The sequence below is a fragment of the Crotalus tigris genome, unplaced genomic scaffold (assembly GCF_016545835.1).
Source record: "Crotalus tigris isolate CLP2741 ecotype Arizona unplaced genomic scaffold, ASM1654583v1 scf7180000024384.25900115:4084858, whole genome shotgun sequence".
Lineage (NCBI taxonomy): Eukaryota > Metazoa > Chordata > Lepidosauria > Squamata > Viperidae > Crotalus > Crotalus tigris.
In genome coordinates, this window is record NW_024100554.1 from 2921011 (window position 1) to 2937318 (window position 16308).

The 16308-nt window shown below is 38.2% G+C and overlaps 1 protein-coding gene across 3 annotated transcripts in view; it reads left to right on the top strand.

Annotated features, from left to right (window-relative positions):
• The window catches only part of LOC120301495 (dendrocyte expressed seven transmembrane protein), a 32906-nt gene that overhangs the window by 15773 nt on the left and 825 nt on the right, over positions 1–16308 (top strand). Inside the window, exons 1-3 of one of the 3 annotated variants that reach the window (XM_039328876.1) lie at positions 5772–5846; positions 6933–7978; positions 15836–16162. In XM_039328876.1, the coding sequence (XP_039184810.1) occupies positions 6965–7978; positions 15836–16162 (1341 nt within the window). In that variant the 5' untranslated portion in view covers positions 5772–5846; positions 6933–6964. Of the gene's footprint in view, positions 1–5771; positions 5847–6847; positions 7979–15835; positions 16163–16308 lie in introns of those variants that run through there. The other 2 variants (XM_039328878.1, XM_039328877.1) reach the window with 2 other exon arrangements.

A 16308-nucleotide genomic window follows, 5' to 3' on the forward strand; every position in this document is an offset into this window, starting at 1 on the left:
ACGATGCCAGTCAAGACCTTCTCTCAAACCTAAAGAAGCACGGGTCACATCTGAAGATCTTGTCCTTTACATCATTCATTGAAGAAAGGAAGACCAAATTTAATAGGGAACTAGCATTTTGGGAAGCATGAATGAAACATGGGAAAGATACATTTCCCCTTCTGGTTGTGGGAAAAAAAATAAAAGAAAATGGACTAGCATTTCCATTATGTTCATTTTGTTCTTCATGAAACTATTTACAGTTCACTGAACCAAAACAATAGCAACAGCTATTGAAAATGAAAAGAATAGCAATAAAACCCTACAATTCAAATTATAGAGTAACAAACATAGAAAAAAAAATCCACCTTAACTACCTCTATGAGAGGGATTTTGGAGTCCTAGTAGACCAAGCATGTCAAACTGCTGGCCCGCAGGCCGGATGTGTGACGCCAAACCCGCGCCCACCCCATTGCCAACAATGGGGAAAAAGTCCCAATACGTTGCATGATGTCACGTGACATCGCGAGTTTGACAATCCTGTAGTAGACCATCACTTAAATATGAGCCAGCAGTGTGCTGCAACTGCCAAAAAAGGCCAATGCAATCCTAAGCAGAGGGATAGAATCAAGATCACATGAAATGTTAGTACCGCTTTATAAGGCTTTGGTAGATCACACTTAGAATACCACATCCAGTTTTGGTCACCACGATATTAAAAAAATGTTGAGACCCTGGAAAGAGAAGAGCAACAAAAATGATTAGGGGGTTAGAGGCTAAAATATATGAAAAATGGTTGTAGGAATTGGGGATGTCTAGTCTAGTAAAAACAAAGAGTAGGGATGACATGATAGCAGTGTTTCAATATTTGAGGGGCTGCCACAAAGAAGAGGGGGTCAACTTATTTTCCAAAGCATAGAAGGCAACACAAGAAGCAATAGTTGGAAACTAACCAAGGAGAACAGCAATCTAGAACTAAGGAGAAATGTCCTGGCAGTGAGAACAGTGGAACAGCTTGACTTCAAAAGTTGTGGGTATTCCATTACCGGAAGCTTTTAAGAAGAGACTGGACAGCCATTTGTCTGAAATGGTATAGGATCTCCTACTTGAGCAAGGGGTTGGACTAGAAGACCTCCAAGGTCCCATCCAACTCTAATGTTCTATGTTCATATATCAGTGTTTTTCAACCTTGGCAAATTTTAGACATATGGACTTCAATTCCTAGAATTATTATGACTTTTAAAAACATATCTAAATAAAATATATCTCTTTGATCAGACTGCAGTAAACTGAGCTGTGATGTAACCATTTTTAATGTTATTAAACAATTTTGCTAATCCTTCAACAAAACATCCCTCTGAAGTACATAATTGAGTTGCACAAATCAAAACCCAGCAAGAATTCAGCCATAGGCCAAGAGAAGTCATTACCAGGAGAAAGATTTGGATCTTCTGAAAAAATAACAAGTTTTTAATAAGATAGCTTGTTATTTTTCTATTTTTACTCCTGGGGAAGCAGAAAAGTGCTGATGAGTTTCCTTTCTAAACTGGTAAATGATATTGAGTAGATAGTACTCAGAGTTGTATAAAGAGAGTGAAGGTGAAGATTGTGGCCATAGCTATAGGATCAAAGCCCTGCCCCTTTTTATGTGCATGGCATTATTGGCCCAGCCCAACTCTGAGTTCATTTTATCCAGTGCAATTTGAGCCAATAATCATGCTGAGAGAGGAAATTGGGGTTCAACACTTTATTTCTGCACAGAAGTAAAGATGAATGCTTGGGACCCAAGTCCAAATCAAGCATGACTGCTGATATTTAACAAGCTGTTTTATACTATAAAGCCACAGAATTTCCAAATATATCATCACTTTTTTTCTGATTTATTGAAGACATGCACATTTTAGGCTAACATCCCCTAATAAGCATGGATGGGTTTGCATTTAATTACCTTAGCTCTTCACTCTGGCTGTGCTTTTCAACATGCTAACAATGAACTTTTTACCTCCAGACCTTTGCCTGGTCATTCTTGACCACAGTTTCAACAAAGTACCACATTACATTTCCTTTTGTCATTACTGGCCCTACTTACAAAATTCTTTAGCAAAGTTACAAATCCACAACTGATCAGCTTGCCTAACACTTCCTATAACTGAAGCATTTGTGATCAATCTCTTCTTCCGATAAGTTAGATAACGTCAAGATAGACGTTAGCTAACTGCTGATTCTAACAATGGCTATATCAAGCAAAAGCAGGGCCAAGGTGATTAAAATACAGTAGATCTGACTAAAGCAACTTAATGACTTATAAAAGCTCTTAATAGTTTGTTAGCAGGTAGTAGCCTAGGCCCTCAGCAACACACATTAAACAGGGCTAGGGCATTGACCCTGGGGCTATAGCCCCCATGTTTACTTTTTAAACCCATTTCTGCAGGTGTGGTCCTATGCCAGTTTCTAATCCTATGCAGGTGGACCACATAACTGATCATATTTTTTTCTGTATCAGGTTATCTGTGCATTGAGACTATGAAGTCAAATATGTATCCCCTTGTTTAAATCCCTCTCTGTGGTGGCTTTCCTTGGTTCTCAGGGAGCATTTTGGGTACATCCTGCTTTTTTTCCCCATAGCACCCTCTTCCGAGGCTGCAAAAAAACCCCAAAAAGCTGTGTTTCCAAATATCAACAATTGCTATTCCCAAAGCAGATCTTTTGGCTGCGCTTATTCCCTGAAAGCAGAATGCTGAACAAGGAGATCGACAGTTAGCTGACTTTGCTCATATGGACCCATGCGGATAACAACAATAAATGTAATTGCTTGGAAGAGAATATACAGTCTTGGGTAGGTTACTGTTATTTGTTTCTGATACTCTGCTAGACACGCTACAAAAATCTTCCTGGGGACAAAATAGAACATTGCTGAAAGCATTCCATGCTGCATAGTACGACAACAGAGCTAAAACATCACCTTGTATCAGTTGCGCATTAATTGAAAATCTTCCATAAATCAAGACTTGACTGTTGAGAGGACATACAGAATAGCTCTGCAACTAGGAGATATGCTGTGATTATGCTAGGCAAGGAATTTCAAGAATTGAATGGAAGGAAAAGATGAAAATACATTGCAGTTCTTTCTGCAGTTTCTTTCTTTTCTTTTTTTATGAGAGCCCTTTCAGGCCATGAAAATAGATCTGCACTGCAGCAGCAACTCTCTCTCTCTCTCTCTCTCTCTCTCTCTCTCTCTCTCTCTCTCTCTCTCTCTCTGTGTGTGTGTGTGTGTGTGTGTGTGTGTGTGTGTGTTATCATTTATGGAAGTTGTTAAATGGGGCAATGAGTTGGCATCTCCAATTGCTATGCAGCAGTCACTCCTAAGTAAACTTTACTTGACAGTTTTGCCCTCCAACATTCTCTGAGTTACTGGGAATTCACAAGACCACAATATCTTGAAAGAATGGACATATTATTAAGAAATCTCGGTTACTGCACTACAATTTATAGCTGACAGTTTCTGAGTATGGTCACCTGGCATTGCTTTGGAAAGGGCACTGGTAATCTTTAGCAGGGTTTCTCAACCTTAGCAACTTTAATGTGGTTGGACTTCACCTCCCAGAATTCCCCAGCCAGCATAGCTCAGTGACTCAAAATTTTCTCTGGAAAGGATTAAGATAGTTATTGTAGATGACTGGCTTCCATTTTGCTGCCCACAATGATCAACAGTTCTAATCAGAATGCCTATTAGTGAGGAATGTAACTATACCAATATTATTCACTTTATATGGACTGAATTTGAAGAGAAAGTTGATTTACTACAGTCAAGTAGAATTCTGTCCCAGGGACAATGTCAGGTGTGTAAGACCAGGTCCACGTGTGAAGGTTCAATTAAACTGATTTATTGTTAATCATGCCTATGCACAAGAATATTTTCAACTGATAGTTAATACCTACTTGGGGTTAGATAAGGGTCAATGGAATTCAAGGGAGGGAGGTTGAACTTATTTTGCTTATGATTATGTAGGGATTTTAGGCTGATTCCTCTTTTAACTCCACCCCCAGGTTCTGCCACTCCTTCTCCTTTAGACAACCATGTATCCATCTTCCTCAAATGCTATATCATAATAAGTTTATTAACATGACCGTTTTAAAGCAATGCAAATGTTTTTGATTTTTTTATCCCTTCTTTATTATTTTGTAAGTAACTCAATTACCTTCCCTAAAGAGGCCCGCCTAGTACCTACACTGATGTATTTCCAAAATCAAGCTAAAATATTTGTCTTCCTCCAGGCATTTTAAAATTACATTTGCATTTCACTATTTATGTTCCCGTGGAATAGTGATTGTTGTGGATGTTCAGTTTAAATTTTTGTATGTTCATAATCTCTTCTTACTATTTCTTAATATACCTTACTTGTTTCACCTTTTTATTTGAACTTTTTGTTGTGCTTGCTTTTTAAGCTTGCAAATATCCTGTGATCAATCCATAGAATTCTGATGTAACATTCTGATGCAGACTATAAGAAATAAATTAATAATAATTAAAAAATAAGCCATTTTTAAGGCACTTCATCAACAACTGCAATCTGGTACGCAGTCAGATGAATAACTGGTACTTTTAAAATCAAGTTAGATTTTGGTCATCAGAGAACATTTTCTGGATTTGAATCCAATAATACTTTATTTAAGTGCAGACATAAACATGCAATGAGACATAGAAGTTCTGCAGAAACAATCCTAACTTTTAGCTGGTGTCCTCAATGAGAAAAGCATATTTGATTATCCTGGTAACGTGTGAACATTAATACTCAGATAATTATTTTACCACATGTCTTTATAACCTTGGTTGAACTTGTTCTTTCAGACAGATTTCAACATCATTGCAAGCCATTATGAAATAGTTGCAGTTCTTTCTTACAGTTAGCTCTGATTTTCATATTACATATTCATACTACAATACAGTTTTCTTTTGTATTTCTTTTACTGTTTCGTTAAAGCCTTTTTGATGTGTTGTTTTTTTCTTTATGTTCTCTCTTCTCTTTGACAATTTATGTGTTTCCATCTTTGTCATCCTTGTATTTTTTTTCTTTCTTTCCCTTTTTTTTATCATTAAAAGGCAATAAATAAATAATAGTAAAGATCTGAAGATTCCAGATCTTTATTGTTTGTTTTCATCAAGTTGTTTTCAACAAGTGGGCATCTTGTTAATAAATGTGATGGTCAGGATGAAGGACCGTTAACACTCTTCAAATCCTGAAACTTGTTATTATCCCAGGATAGCAACTATTAACTCCATTAGCAGCTTCTCTCCCTGGTGGACAAAAACCACATTGAATTGTGATCCAAGCTGAGCCTACAGAAGAGCCCAGGGTTCCAGCAAGTTTCCACAATTTTTTCTTTTTTTTGCGAGCTGCAGCAGAATAAGTGACGGCTGCTCATATATTTCAGGGTCCATCTAGTTCAGGGGCAGTCAATCTTGGCTCTTTTATGACTCGTGGACTTCAACTCCCAGAATTCCTGAGCCAGCCATGCTGGCTCAGGAATTCTGGAAGTTGAAGTCCACGAGACATAAAAAAGCCAAGGCTGACTACCCCTGAAAGTTGGACCCTAAAGAGTCTGTAGCTAACCTTTGTTTAACAATATTTACTGTTGTGCCCAGATCATTAGTAATTTGTCTTGCAAACAGTTCCACATTTAATCACCTTCAAAAACAGAACCATTTCAGCTGCTTTGTCATTTGTCCCACGCATTTGATGGGTGGATTCCATGAGCAGAGTGATTCATAATGAACTCTTTTATTGCCACCCGTTATTTTTTCTCATCAGAATCAAGAAATATATCACATGAAAGAATTTAACAGGATGCTTGTAGTGGAGAAACTTGTGAGTAAGCTTTAGAATTTGTTGGCTAGGCATAATGTATTTGCTAGCTGTAAGGTTCTTCTAGAAGTCTATGGGATGTTGTATTCCTCTTCTTTGGGGATCAGATGTATAGGATAATTTTCTAGTTTGGGGAACCACATTTCAAAAGCAACACCGGTATTTCTGAAAGTGTTCAGAGGAAGACAAGCAGGATGGTTGAGAGACCAAACCTCAAATCTATGTGGAATAATTAAGAGAATTGGTTATGTTAATCTGGGAAAAACAGATGAAATGAAAGCATATTTGGATGTCTAACAACTGCAAGTATGTCTCCTCTAAGCACTGTGAATGTGGTCCTTGAAGGGAAAAAAACTCATAATAGTAGATGAATATTTCAAGAAGATTAATTTTCAAATGAAATTTAAGAAAAACTTCTTTATGGTATTAGGTATTAAAAACAGATTAGGCTGCTTGGGAGACAATGAAGATTTTGTTCACTTGAGGTATTTCGGGAAAAAAATTCTACAGTGTAGGAAGTTAGACTTATTGCTTTGCTTGAGGCTCCTTGCTATTGTGTAACATTTTGGTTCTCTTTTAGTTCCATTGTACAATCTTTCTTTGTGTGACTATACTGAAACAAGGTCCACTGTGAGCAATGTAGGTTATTTTCTAGGAAAGATTAATACAATTTCAAGTGTGAATTGCATTTGGTCAGTGGACCTAATCAAGCTTACTCTGTTGTAAGCTTGTCTATAATTGCTTAATTAATTACAAGTTGCAAGATTGCTTTAGTTTTGATCTGTATAGCGAGTTCCATTGTATTTAGAACAGCAGCATGCTAGCTAGGGAATTCTGGGAGTTGAAGTCCAGATAGCTTAAAATTACGAAGGCTGAGAAACACTGTCCTCAGCCAATGAAATCACAACAAAGATCCTGGAAATCAAGGTCATTTTCTTGCCTCAAGGTAAAACTATAGAGATGAGCTGCTTGCTTGCTTGCTACATATGCCAAGGATAGCAATCATTTGGCTACATGCTTATTAAGGGCCTGAATAAAGCTCTATGTTGAAGGATTAATTTCCTTTGTTGTTGTTTTATTTCCACCAAGTGAATGTACTGGATCTCTGAAGTATAAAGAAAATGGATTTTGTCACTTTTCTCCAGCAATCATGGGAACTCTTTGTGACCCAGAGGAAGATGAGCTGGAAATATAAGCTGATCCTCTTTGCTCTTTGCACCTCCATCAGTTTAATAGCAAACCTGTTCCTGCTTCTACCTGGGTATTCCTTCCTATTGGACTATCCAATGCTTTCTATCATCACAGTCAATATTTTATGGATTCTCCTGTCTGCAAATCTGTACTTTTTCCGGTCTCTTCGCTGCTTTGTGGTGATATTCTTTCTATCTTGCGGATTACGCGAAGGCAGAAACACTCTCATTGCTGCTGGAACTGCTATGGTGGTTGCTGGCAACATCCAAAATATTTTTTTTAACCTGAAGCAGCTGGCAGATAGTGTGACTTGTACTCTCGATTCCCAGAATTGGACTTTCCTTAACCTCACCCATCTTAAAGCAATTCGGTGGATTTACAGTCAATTGAAGATTACAGAACATCTATTTGTGGTGCGTGACAGCTTAAATGTGTCTTTCTTGGTTTCAGATGAAAACCTGAAGTTGCAGCTGGAAAAAACAAGACTGGGCATTCATAACATTACTAGCCAGATCTCCTCCATAATAGCTCTACAGTCCTTTTTGGGCAAGAAAGTGCTGCCTTTTTTGGGGACAATTTTGGTTCTGCTTGGGACGTATCTCTTCATCCGAAACTTCCTGAGCCCACAGACCATCAAGTTTAAGAATACGTACATTACACGAGGGCTCATCAAGTACAATGAACAAGTATGGCAGCAGCAAAAGCTCTCAGTGCTGCCCCTGAGTAAAGAAGAAAAAAATGTATACTCGATGGTACCATCTTTTTGCCAAACACCTAAAGAAAGGAAATGCACAGCACGCTTTTTTCTCCCTGTGCTTGCTAACCTTTGCATTTGGGTCCTGTTTGCAGCAGTAGATTATTTGCTTTACAGGCTCATTTTTTCCGTGAGCAAGCATCTCCATGATTTCCCTGAGCTAGAGGTCCACTTCAAATTGTATTACCATGTAAGTATCTTAGCTACAGTGCAGCACTTTTTATATTGCTTCAAATACAGATTTTGTACAGAATAAAATTATGCTAAAAAATAGGATTAAAAACCTGGAGGTGGGTAGGCATGGCATTTTAAAAAACCCCAAGGTTTGAAGGGCCTGAATATTAAACAAAAGCAAAAGCAACACCAAGCTTGATGTTTAAGGCAGCTGAAAGCAACCATTGTTTTGTCATGAGGCATGTTTGATGTGCCTGAGAGAGAGAAAGTGAAAATCATAAACTCAATTTTAGAAGGTATGGAAAATGCAATGGGATTGTCTTTATCTGGCTGGCTTAAGTAGGGTCTGTAACTTCAGCCAATATAAAGGCACTTTGCTTATTTTTAGTTTCTTCAATAAGTGATTTCTTAAATTGCCCAAATTTGGAGATTTACTGGGGTAAAAGATCCTTTGTGTAGCGTTCTTCCTGTGTATGCATTTGTTTCTTAATATTTGTATTTTATCCATTTTCAAGTGACGTGTGGGGATGAACTTCATTTTATCCCAACACCCCAATAAGGTAGGAGAGTTGTTGTTGTTGTTGTTAATTGCGAAGTCATGTCCGACCCATTGCGACCCCATGGACAACGTTCCTCCAGGTCTTCCTGTCCTCTACCATCTTCTGGAGTCCATTTAAGTTCACACCTACTGCTTCAGTGACTCCATCCAGCCATCTCATTCTCTGTCGTCCCGTTCTTCTATTGCCCTCAATCTTTCCCAGCATTAGGCCCTTCTCCAGTGAGTCCTCCCTTCTCATTAGGTGGCCAAAGTATTTGAGTTTCAACTTCAGGATCTGGCCTTCTGAAGAGCAGTCGGGGTTGATCTCTTCTAGGACTGACCAGTTTGAACGCCTTGCAGTCCAAGGGACTAGCAGGAGTCTTCTCCAGCACCATAGTTCAAAGGCCTCAATTCTTTGGCGCTCAGCCTTTCTTATGGTCCAACTTTCACAGCTATAGATTGCAACTGGGAAAACCATGGCCTGGACTATACGCACTTTTGTTGGCAGGGTGATGTCTCTGCTTTTTAGTATGCTATCTAGATTTGCAGTGTTTCTCAACCTTAGCAAATTTGAGAGGTGGGGACTTCAGCTCCCAGAATTCCCTGGCCAGTGTGATCGCTCAGCAATTAAATATGTTGAGCTTGTCAGCTGGAAAGCTGACAGCCCAGGTTCACAACCCAAGCAACTCCTGCCCACCTAGCAGTTCAAAAGCATGCGAAAGCGAGTAGATAAATAGGTATCACTTATTGCTATCTATTGGGTAGGAAGGTAACAGTGTTCTGTGTGTGGCGTATAGTCATGCTGGCCACATGACTGTAGAAGTGTCTTCAGACAATGCTGGCTCCCTCAGATAAGAAACAGAGATGAGCACCACTTCCTAGAGTCAGACATGACTGGACAGGGAAAACCATTCCTTTTTTTTTAAGTTTCCATAACTGATTACAACCTGGATCTCACTAGTCTCAATCCTATCCCCTTAACCACTGTGCCACATTGATTTTATTAACTTCATTGTCAGCCAAGTGATCTACATAAATTCCTTGACCATAAAACAGAGGCTGGAACTGTAAAAAGCAGAGACCAAGAAGCCAAAAGCTTGTTAACTATAGACAAAATTAACATTTAAGGCTCACATATATTCAAGAGAATATCTTTTTCATATTAAACTAAAGTCAACCCCAATAGATTTGTTACCAGATTATTTCTAATTCCCATGAGCTACCGGAAGCTGCTGGAAGGAAAAATATATCTTCTTTTGCTAGCTCTCAAAGAGGCACTAGGCATACGACTTAGAAATGTTCTTTTTTCAGCTGAGGTTTTCAGATCTGCTTGCTAGTGATGAGTGACTCAGCATTCAGCAGATTTATGGCCTGTATTTCCTGCCAATTATTGGGCAAACTGGAACATTGCGCAACCCCTTATATTAAGGACACACAATCACTTCATAACTCTGGAAGCTAAATAATTCTCAGCAGGCATCAAAATGTTTCTCTGATACAATGGCACAACCTAAGAATTTTTCTGTTTGCTCACTTGCTTTGCTCTCAGCAAGTTATCTCACATTCTTGCTTTTTAAAAGGAGAGTAAATAGATTTTTTAAAATATAACTGTTGCAAACACCACTTGAAATTTTTCATCTGGGAATTTTTCCTTCAAATATTTTTGACTTCAAGTTCATTGCATAGATTATCAGAAGACTCTTTGAAAATGCTTTTTAGCTGTAGTCATGTGTTTATTGAACTTAATGCATGCTTTTGGATTAGTTTCAGCCCAAATTATGTTGTGACTGATGGTATGCAAAATATTTGCCCTGCTTGTTTTGATCCTTCTGAAAGTATTTTAAGCTAGGAACTCTTCCTAAATGGTTGGGAATAACCATTTCAAACTTGGAAAAGTTCCAGTTTTGCATACTTATGTTTGTGGTGTTTGTTGTAGGTTGTGTTGATTTCTTAGAAAAAAGTAGGATAATAATTCAGAATACATATGTAAAATTAGCAAATGTTGAATTTGACATAAAACTGTGATCCAACACACAGTTCTGAAATATTGAAGCACTCCATAAAACAGCAAAAAAAAAAAAAAGGAATTAGCACTGAACAATAATTTTTCTTCCCACCCTTGAGGAAATTATTTTACAAGAAGCAATTATGAAAAACGTATGTTTTCCAGCAAACAAGTCATTTGGGTTCACTGATGTAACTGGTTCTTATCTTCCAATTACAATAAAATAGGGAAGAATATAATAAATGTTACCTTACAGTGGGACAAGGCAACTTAATGTCTACTATTCCATGTATATGTCAGCTAATTTTATCTCCAGTGAAAAATAAAGTTTTTTAGTGTAATAAAAGTTGTCTGTAGGGTGTGGTCAAAAGAATGAAGAGGTCGACCATGATACTGTGTGTTGTTCATAAAAAAACAGGCAAAGCTTCCATCGCAGATGTGATCTTGAACTTTTTTGACCATACCTTGGAGACATCCCTGAAATTCTAAAAGGTTTAATTCTGAATAGCCAAGGGATTTGTTTGGTTTTCATTATCTCTCTGAAAATTCTCTGTCTTTCCCTACTCCAAAGGGCTTTTCTGAGAGTGAAGAGAAATGTATTTCAAAGAAATGTACGAGAAAGTAGCAATAAGAGAAATGGCCTGCTTCCAACAAAAAAATAAACTCAAAACACCAGGCAGGGAAAACTGAAGTAGGTTTAAAGACACCTATTCAAGACAGAAAAGCAGAAGTTTCTTTCCAAGATCTTCTTTGAGACATTGTATGACAAATTTTGGAACATATAGCTAGAGGAGAGGAGCATAAATGTAAACATCCTGCAAGAGACAATTATTGAGCTAAACAAGTCTTTGCTCCTTTTCACTGATCAATCACAAACAATCTTTGTATACCTACAATGAATGTTAATAGTGGCTGGTTGCCAGAAAAAATAAGCAATTAAGCTGTGAACTAAAATCTTTGTTTAAACATTTATTTAAATTATTCTCCAATATGATAATATTGAGATGTTGAATTAGATCAGCCTAGTATGGCTCTGCTGTTGGAATTGAATGGAGCTGTAGCCCAAAATTGTCCAATGTATGTTTAATTAGACATTGAATTGTCTAATACAATGAAGGAAGAAATGCTAGGATATTGCAACTTTCTATGACCATCATATTGATCAGATAATGACAGTACAGTATATGTGTGCATTGATGGTATTGGTGGGATTGTAGGAGGTTTAACATTCTTGATTCTCTTCACCTGGCTCATCCTAACCTATTTCTATTGTGCTCATCTTATTGATACAGTGACTCTATTGGAACTCTTCAGTTTGTTTCCATCTAAATGCTCACCACATTCAGTTTGTTTCCATCTAATGCTCACCACATTCCTATACCCAACACATACATACACACCCAAAGATATAAAATTCAATCAATATATCCATAAATAACCATCTAAAATATTTTGAGTACCTCTCATTCTTCTTTTAGAATATCACCAAACTCAACAAAAATCATGACCATTGGCTATCTCATTCTGAAAGCTTGATCCACAAGTGGTAAACATCTCAGCTGTCCACAATTTTGGAAATCATAGAACAAAACAAAGTGTTGCAAGGATCCTTGGAAAAACAGAAACATAGAACGGTTCAATTATATTCTCACCCAAAGGGTAAAATGTTCCTTAACGGGGTGATTTTTTTTAACACCTACCTCCTAAAATTGCTGAGCGGGAGGAAATCATCATCAGGAACAAAAATATATTGTTAACTAGTTGAGTTGTTTGTTCACCCGATGACATATAATTAATGAGCAACTTGAAAAGTGTTAGTTCTTTCAAATACCAGTTATTGAAAAGTGAATAGTACCTGTTCAAATCTGGGTTATATTTGTATTAAAACTTTAAGAGGCCCATTTGTGCTGCACTTACTCAAAACTCAACCCTCTGTGTGCTGTTTGGGTCTTATCTCTTAGCTAGTTCCACTTAAATGGATCTGTTAAGAAGCCTGGAGACAGAGATAGTCTCTTAATCAGGGCAGCCCAGATTTAGGAACTTCTGCCGTTCAGTCTGCCTTTTGTGTGCAGGAGGACGGTGGTGGGAGCGCTCAGCCCTCACTTCATCCAGACTCTGCTATATAAATTGGTCAGCAAATCATGAAATATTGATGGCATAATTTCCCATTGATTTCTGACAGAAAGCCAAAGAAATAAAGTCTGGGAAGCTTTCAGAGAGCCTTTGCATGCATAAAACAGCAATTTTAGTAAGCTTTAAAAAATTAAGTAAGGGGAAAACTTCAGCTCTGCATGATATCATCATCCCAGCCTCTGAATCTCAGACACTGGAAATTATACATATAAAAGCAAACCTTTGGCTCTCAGTAGATATGATACCTCATTGTAAGTACCAGCCATTACTGCTTCACAGCAGTTGGGAGAAGATGGGAAAGGAATATCTATCTTTCCTGGCAATTGTCTTTTCTCTTTTCTTTGCCAGAATGCTACTTTCTATTTTCATATCTTAGTGCAATTGTTCTTCTTCATTTGGGACCTTATAACTGCTTGCTCACCCCACACGCCACCTGCCCTCATTACTGTTACTTTAGCCCAACTATGGTTGAGTGATGCTAGAAAATACTATAAATCACAAAGTTATCCAAGGGAAATCATACTATTAATCCAAATGTCCAACGTATCTATAAGGCACAAGGCTGGAGAAGTGTGCTGGTTATCCAGCCCTCATATATTCAGGCAAGGATTTTTTTCAACGGGCATTTGGCACTCAAAGAGAATAAAATGGTGATCTTGTCTAAGGAAGATTTGGCTTCTTATAGATATCTAATCATCATTCAGTTTAGGTGCAGCCTTGGTTGATCCCCAGAGGGAAAAACCTCCACAAATTGCTATCCTTCATGTGGGATGGAACTGGGAGAGGAGGAGGCAAGGTCTGACCAATGGCGAGAGTGGGGGGATTTAACCATCCATCATAATCTGATCTGGATGAGCTCGCAGTGAAGCAAGAAAAGCTCTCAGAGATATCTGCAACAAAGTGGGACAAAATATGGCAAGACCCACCTACTACTACTGTTACCGCACAAGCCCCTCTTTTAAATGCCTATGTCATGATGTCATTGTGGGCAGGGTACATCACCCTGCCCACAGTGACATCAAGCAATGGGTGGAAACTAATCAAGGAGAGAAGCAACCTAGAACTAAGGAGAAACGTTCTGACAGTGAGAACAATTAATCAGTGGAACAGCCTGCCTCCAGAAGCAGTAAATGCTTCAACACTGGAAGTTTTTAAGAAGAGACTGGACAGCCATTTATCTGAAATGGTGTAGGGTTTCCTGCCTGAGCAGGGGGTTGGACTAGATGACCTCCAAGGTCCCTTCCAACTTTACTACTATTACTATTACAACATTCTTGCATGTCTTCAAATTCTGTGAAATCACATTGTGTTCCTTGCTTGCTAGAAAAAATTGAGGCCAGCCTCCCCAATTTCCTTGTTTTCTGTTGGTATGATATCTTGGCAAGGAATAATTAAGTCACCATTTGTTTATATTTTGGTCACACTCCATTTGGGGTTTAAATGTTTAGTTTCTGGGACTTGAGTTATATCCGTTGACTTACTGACTGTAAGGATGCTTCCCTCTCTTCTCCTAAAGCATCTGGTACACTGGATTAACACACTAGAGGCAGCATCCTCTGAATTGTGTTTCCTAGATTCTCAGTAAAGGAGGAGAGGTTTTACTGTGAAGCTCCCAGATCTCCCAGATCTCATGACCTACCCACACAATGACAGAGAGTAGCACTGTACAAACAGACACTTTCTATACAGCCAATTGCAATCACAGGAAGAAATGTACGAATCATTGATAGTCTGGATTCCCATGTGGGAAGGAGTACTGAGGAATAAGAGACAGTGAAGTTTAGATTGTTTGGTTGGGAGAAAGAATGTTAAGGCAGCTCCTCCCTAGGAATTCTCACAATATATACTTAATGATCCAAGTAGTTTTCTTTAGTTTGGTAAGATTTCTGTCTATAGGCGAGAAACAATAAAGGAAACTGTTCAGAAAAGCTCAGCAATGTCTTCCTTGGTTTTGGAGACTGACATCTATGTGACATGTCAAAACCACATTGGCATATGATTGAATTGGGAGTGTTCTTCCTTCCCTGCCAGAAATGTGTCAGCAACACTGGTGACTAAATTGGCAGAACACCCTGCATGGTGTATTGACCAGCAGTCATATTGTTGAGGTGACTAATAGGAGCCAGGCAGGTTCAAACCTCTATTAGGTCATTGGCCCAAGTGTGACATTGCACAAATAGATAGGCTTCTGCAAGAAAAAGTGGGAAATGCCAGGTCAGTTTCAGTTCTGAAAAAATGGAAACAAGCTGGCTTCTGCTATGGGCTCAAGATAACAGAAAGGAGACTCTATGTGGAAACCTCCTTCAAAAATGGTTATCCAACCATCTTAATTTAGATTTTAGAGGGTCATGTAGAAGCCTTTTACAAATTTATGGAGATCCTGCTTCTAATCACAGAACACAGCATCTAACTCCAGAGTTAGTATGACAGCAAATATTTACTGAGGGGGACTGTGTAGAAGAATAAGCAATTTAAGTCTCCTTCCTCCTGATTCAGTATAGGGTTTGGCAGTGCCAAAGCAACATCACCAATAGACAATCTATTCCCAGAATTCCCCCACCAGCCATCCCTCAATCTCTTTAGGCAACACTATTTTAGCCCTCTGATAATCTTGTTCCTTCCTGAAACCATCTGAGTTTGTTTCACAGGTTCTTGCCTATTGTATTCAAAGCACATAGGTGATCGTTGCTGAATCAAGGGGGCAAGAAAGTGGGATCTTTAATCCCTTTCCATCATTATTCTGTTCTTATTCAGGGTCATAATTCAGATGATGATGCTTTTAGCATTGCCAAATATTGCATCTACTGCCAAATGTGAAAGATATACTAATGGCTTATGGTCTAGGCCAGACAGTTAAGAGACTGTTAATATCCTGTTGCAGGAAAATAAACTAAACATCTTATTGAGAAAACCTCCTCATTGCATTGTAATTTGAGGGGTCCTTAGTGCTCTCTGAGCTTACTTGTTTTCTTGCAGACATTTCATTATCCAAACTAGGTAACATCATCAATGCTAGTGCTGCAAAAAAACAACCAAGCTCAGAAAGCACCAAGGATCAACCCTTATTTCAACCCTGAGCTACAAATATTCTCCTTTGTTAGTGCATTGTAATTTATTTAAAATTATTTTGTAGTAGCCATTTCAAAGATCAGCATAGATCTTGGCATAACTTTTATCTTTTATTTTCCGTTATGCAGAAAAATGCAGCTAAATTCATCCTGAACAATGGGGAGATTGTTGACAAGACCATTTACTTTAAGATGCCTCTTTTTGAGGAGAACTGCATTCCCAAACCAGAGATATCCCTCTCTACTATATGGATCCAGCTTGGAATTATTTTGTTCTTTCTAATAGTGTTGGGGCTTCTGACTTCTACACTCACACAACTTAAAATATTAGTGGCAACTGCATTCTTTCCAAGCACAGACATGAAACGGATAAAGTATCTGCACACAAAATTATTAAACAGAAGATCCAAGTTCTCCAAGAAAAACATGAAAAGGAAACTTAATTCATTTGCAAAGGTAAATGGTAAATAACATGAAATGCAATGCTGGTTGGTGCAACTTTGTTCAGAATGTAATTGTAGAATCCACCAAAAAAAAGCAACCTCAATACTTTATCTATAAAGCCAGGATCAATACTACTCTCTCTCCCCAAGATTGCCCTA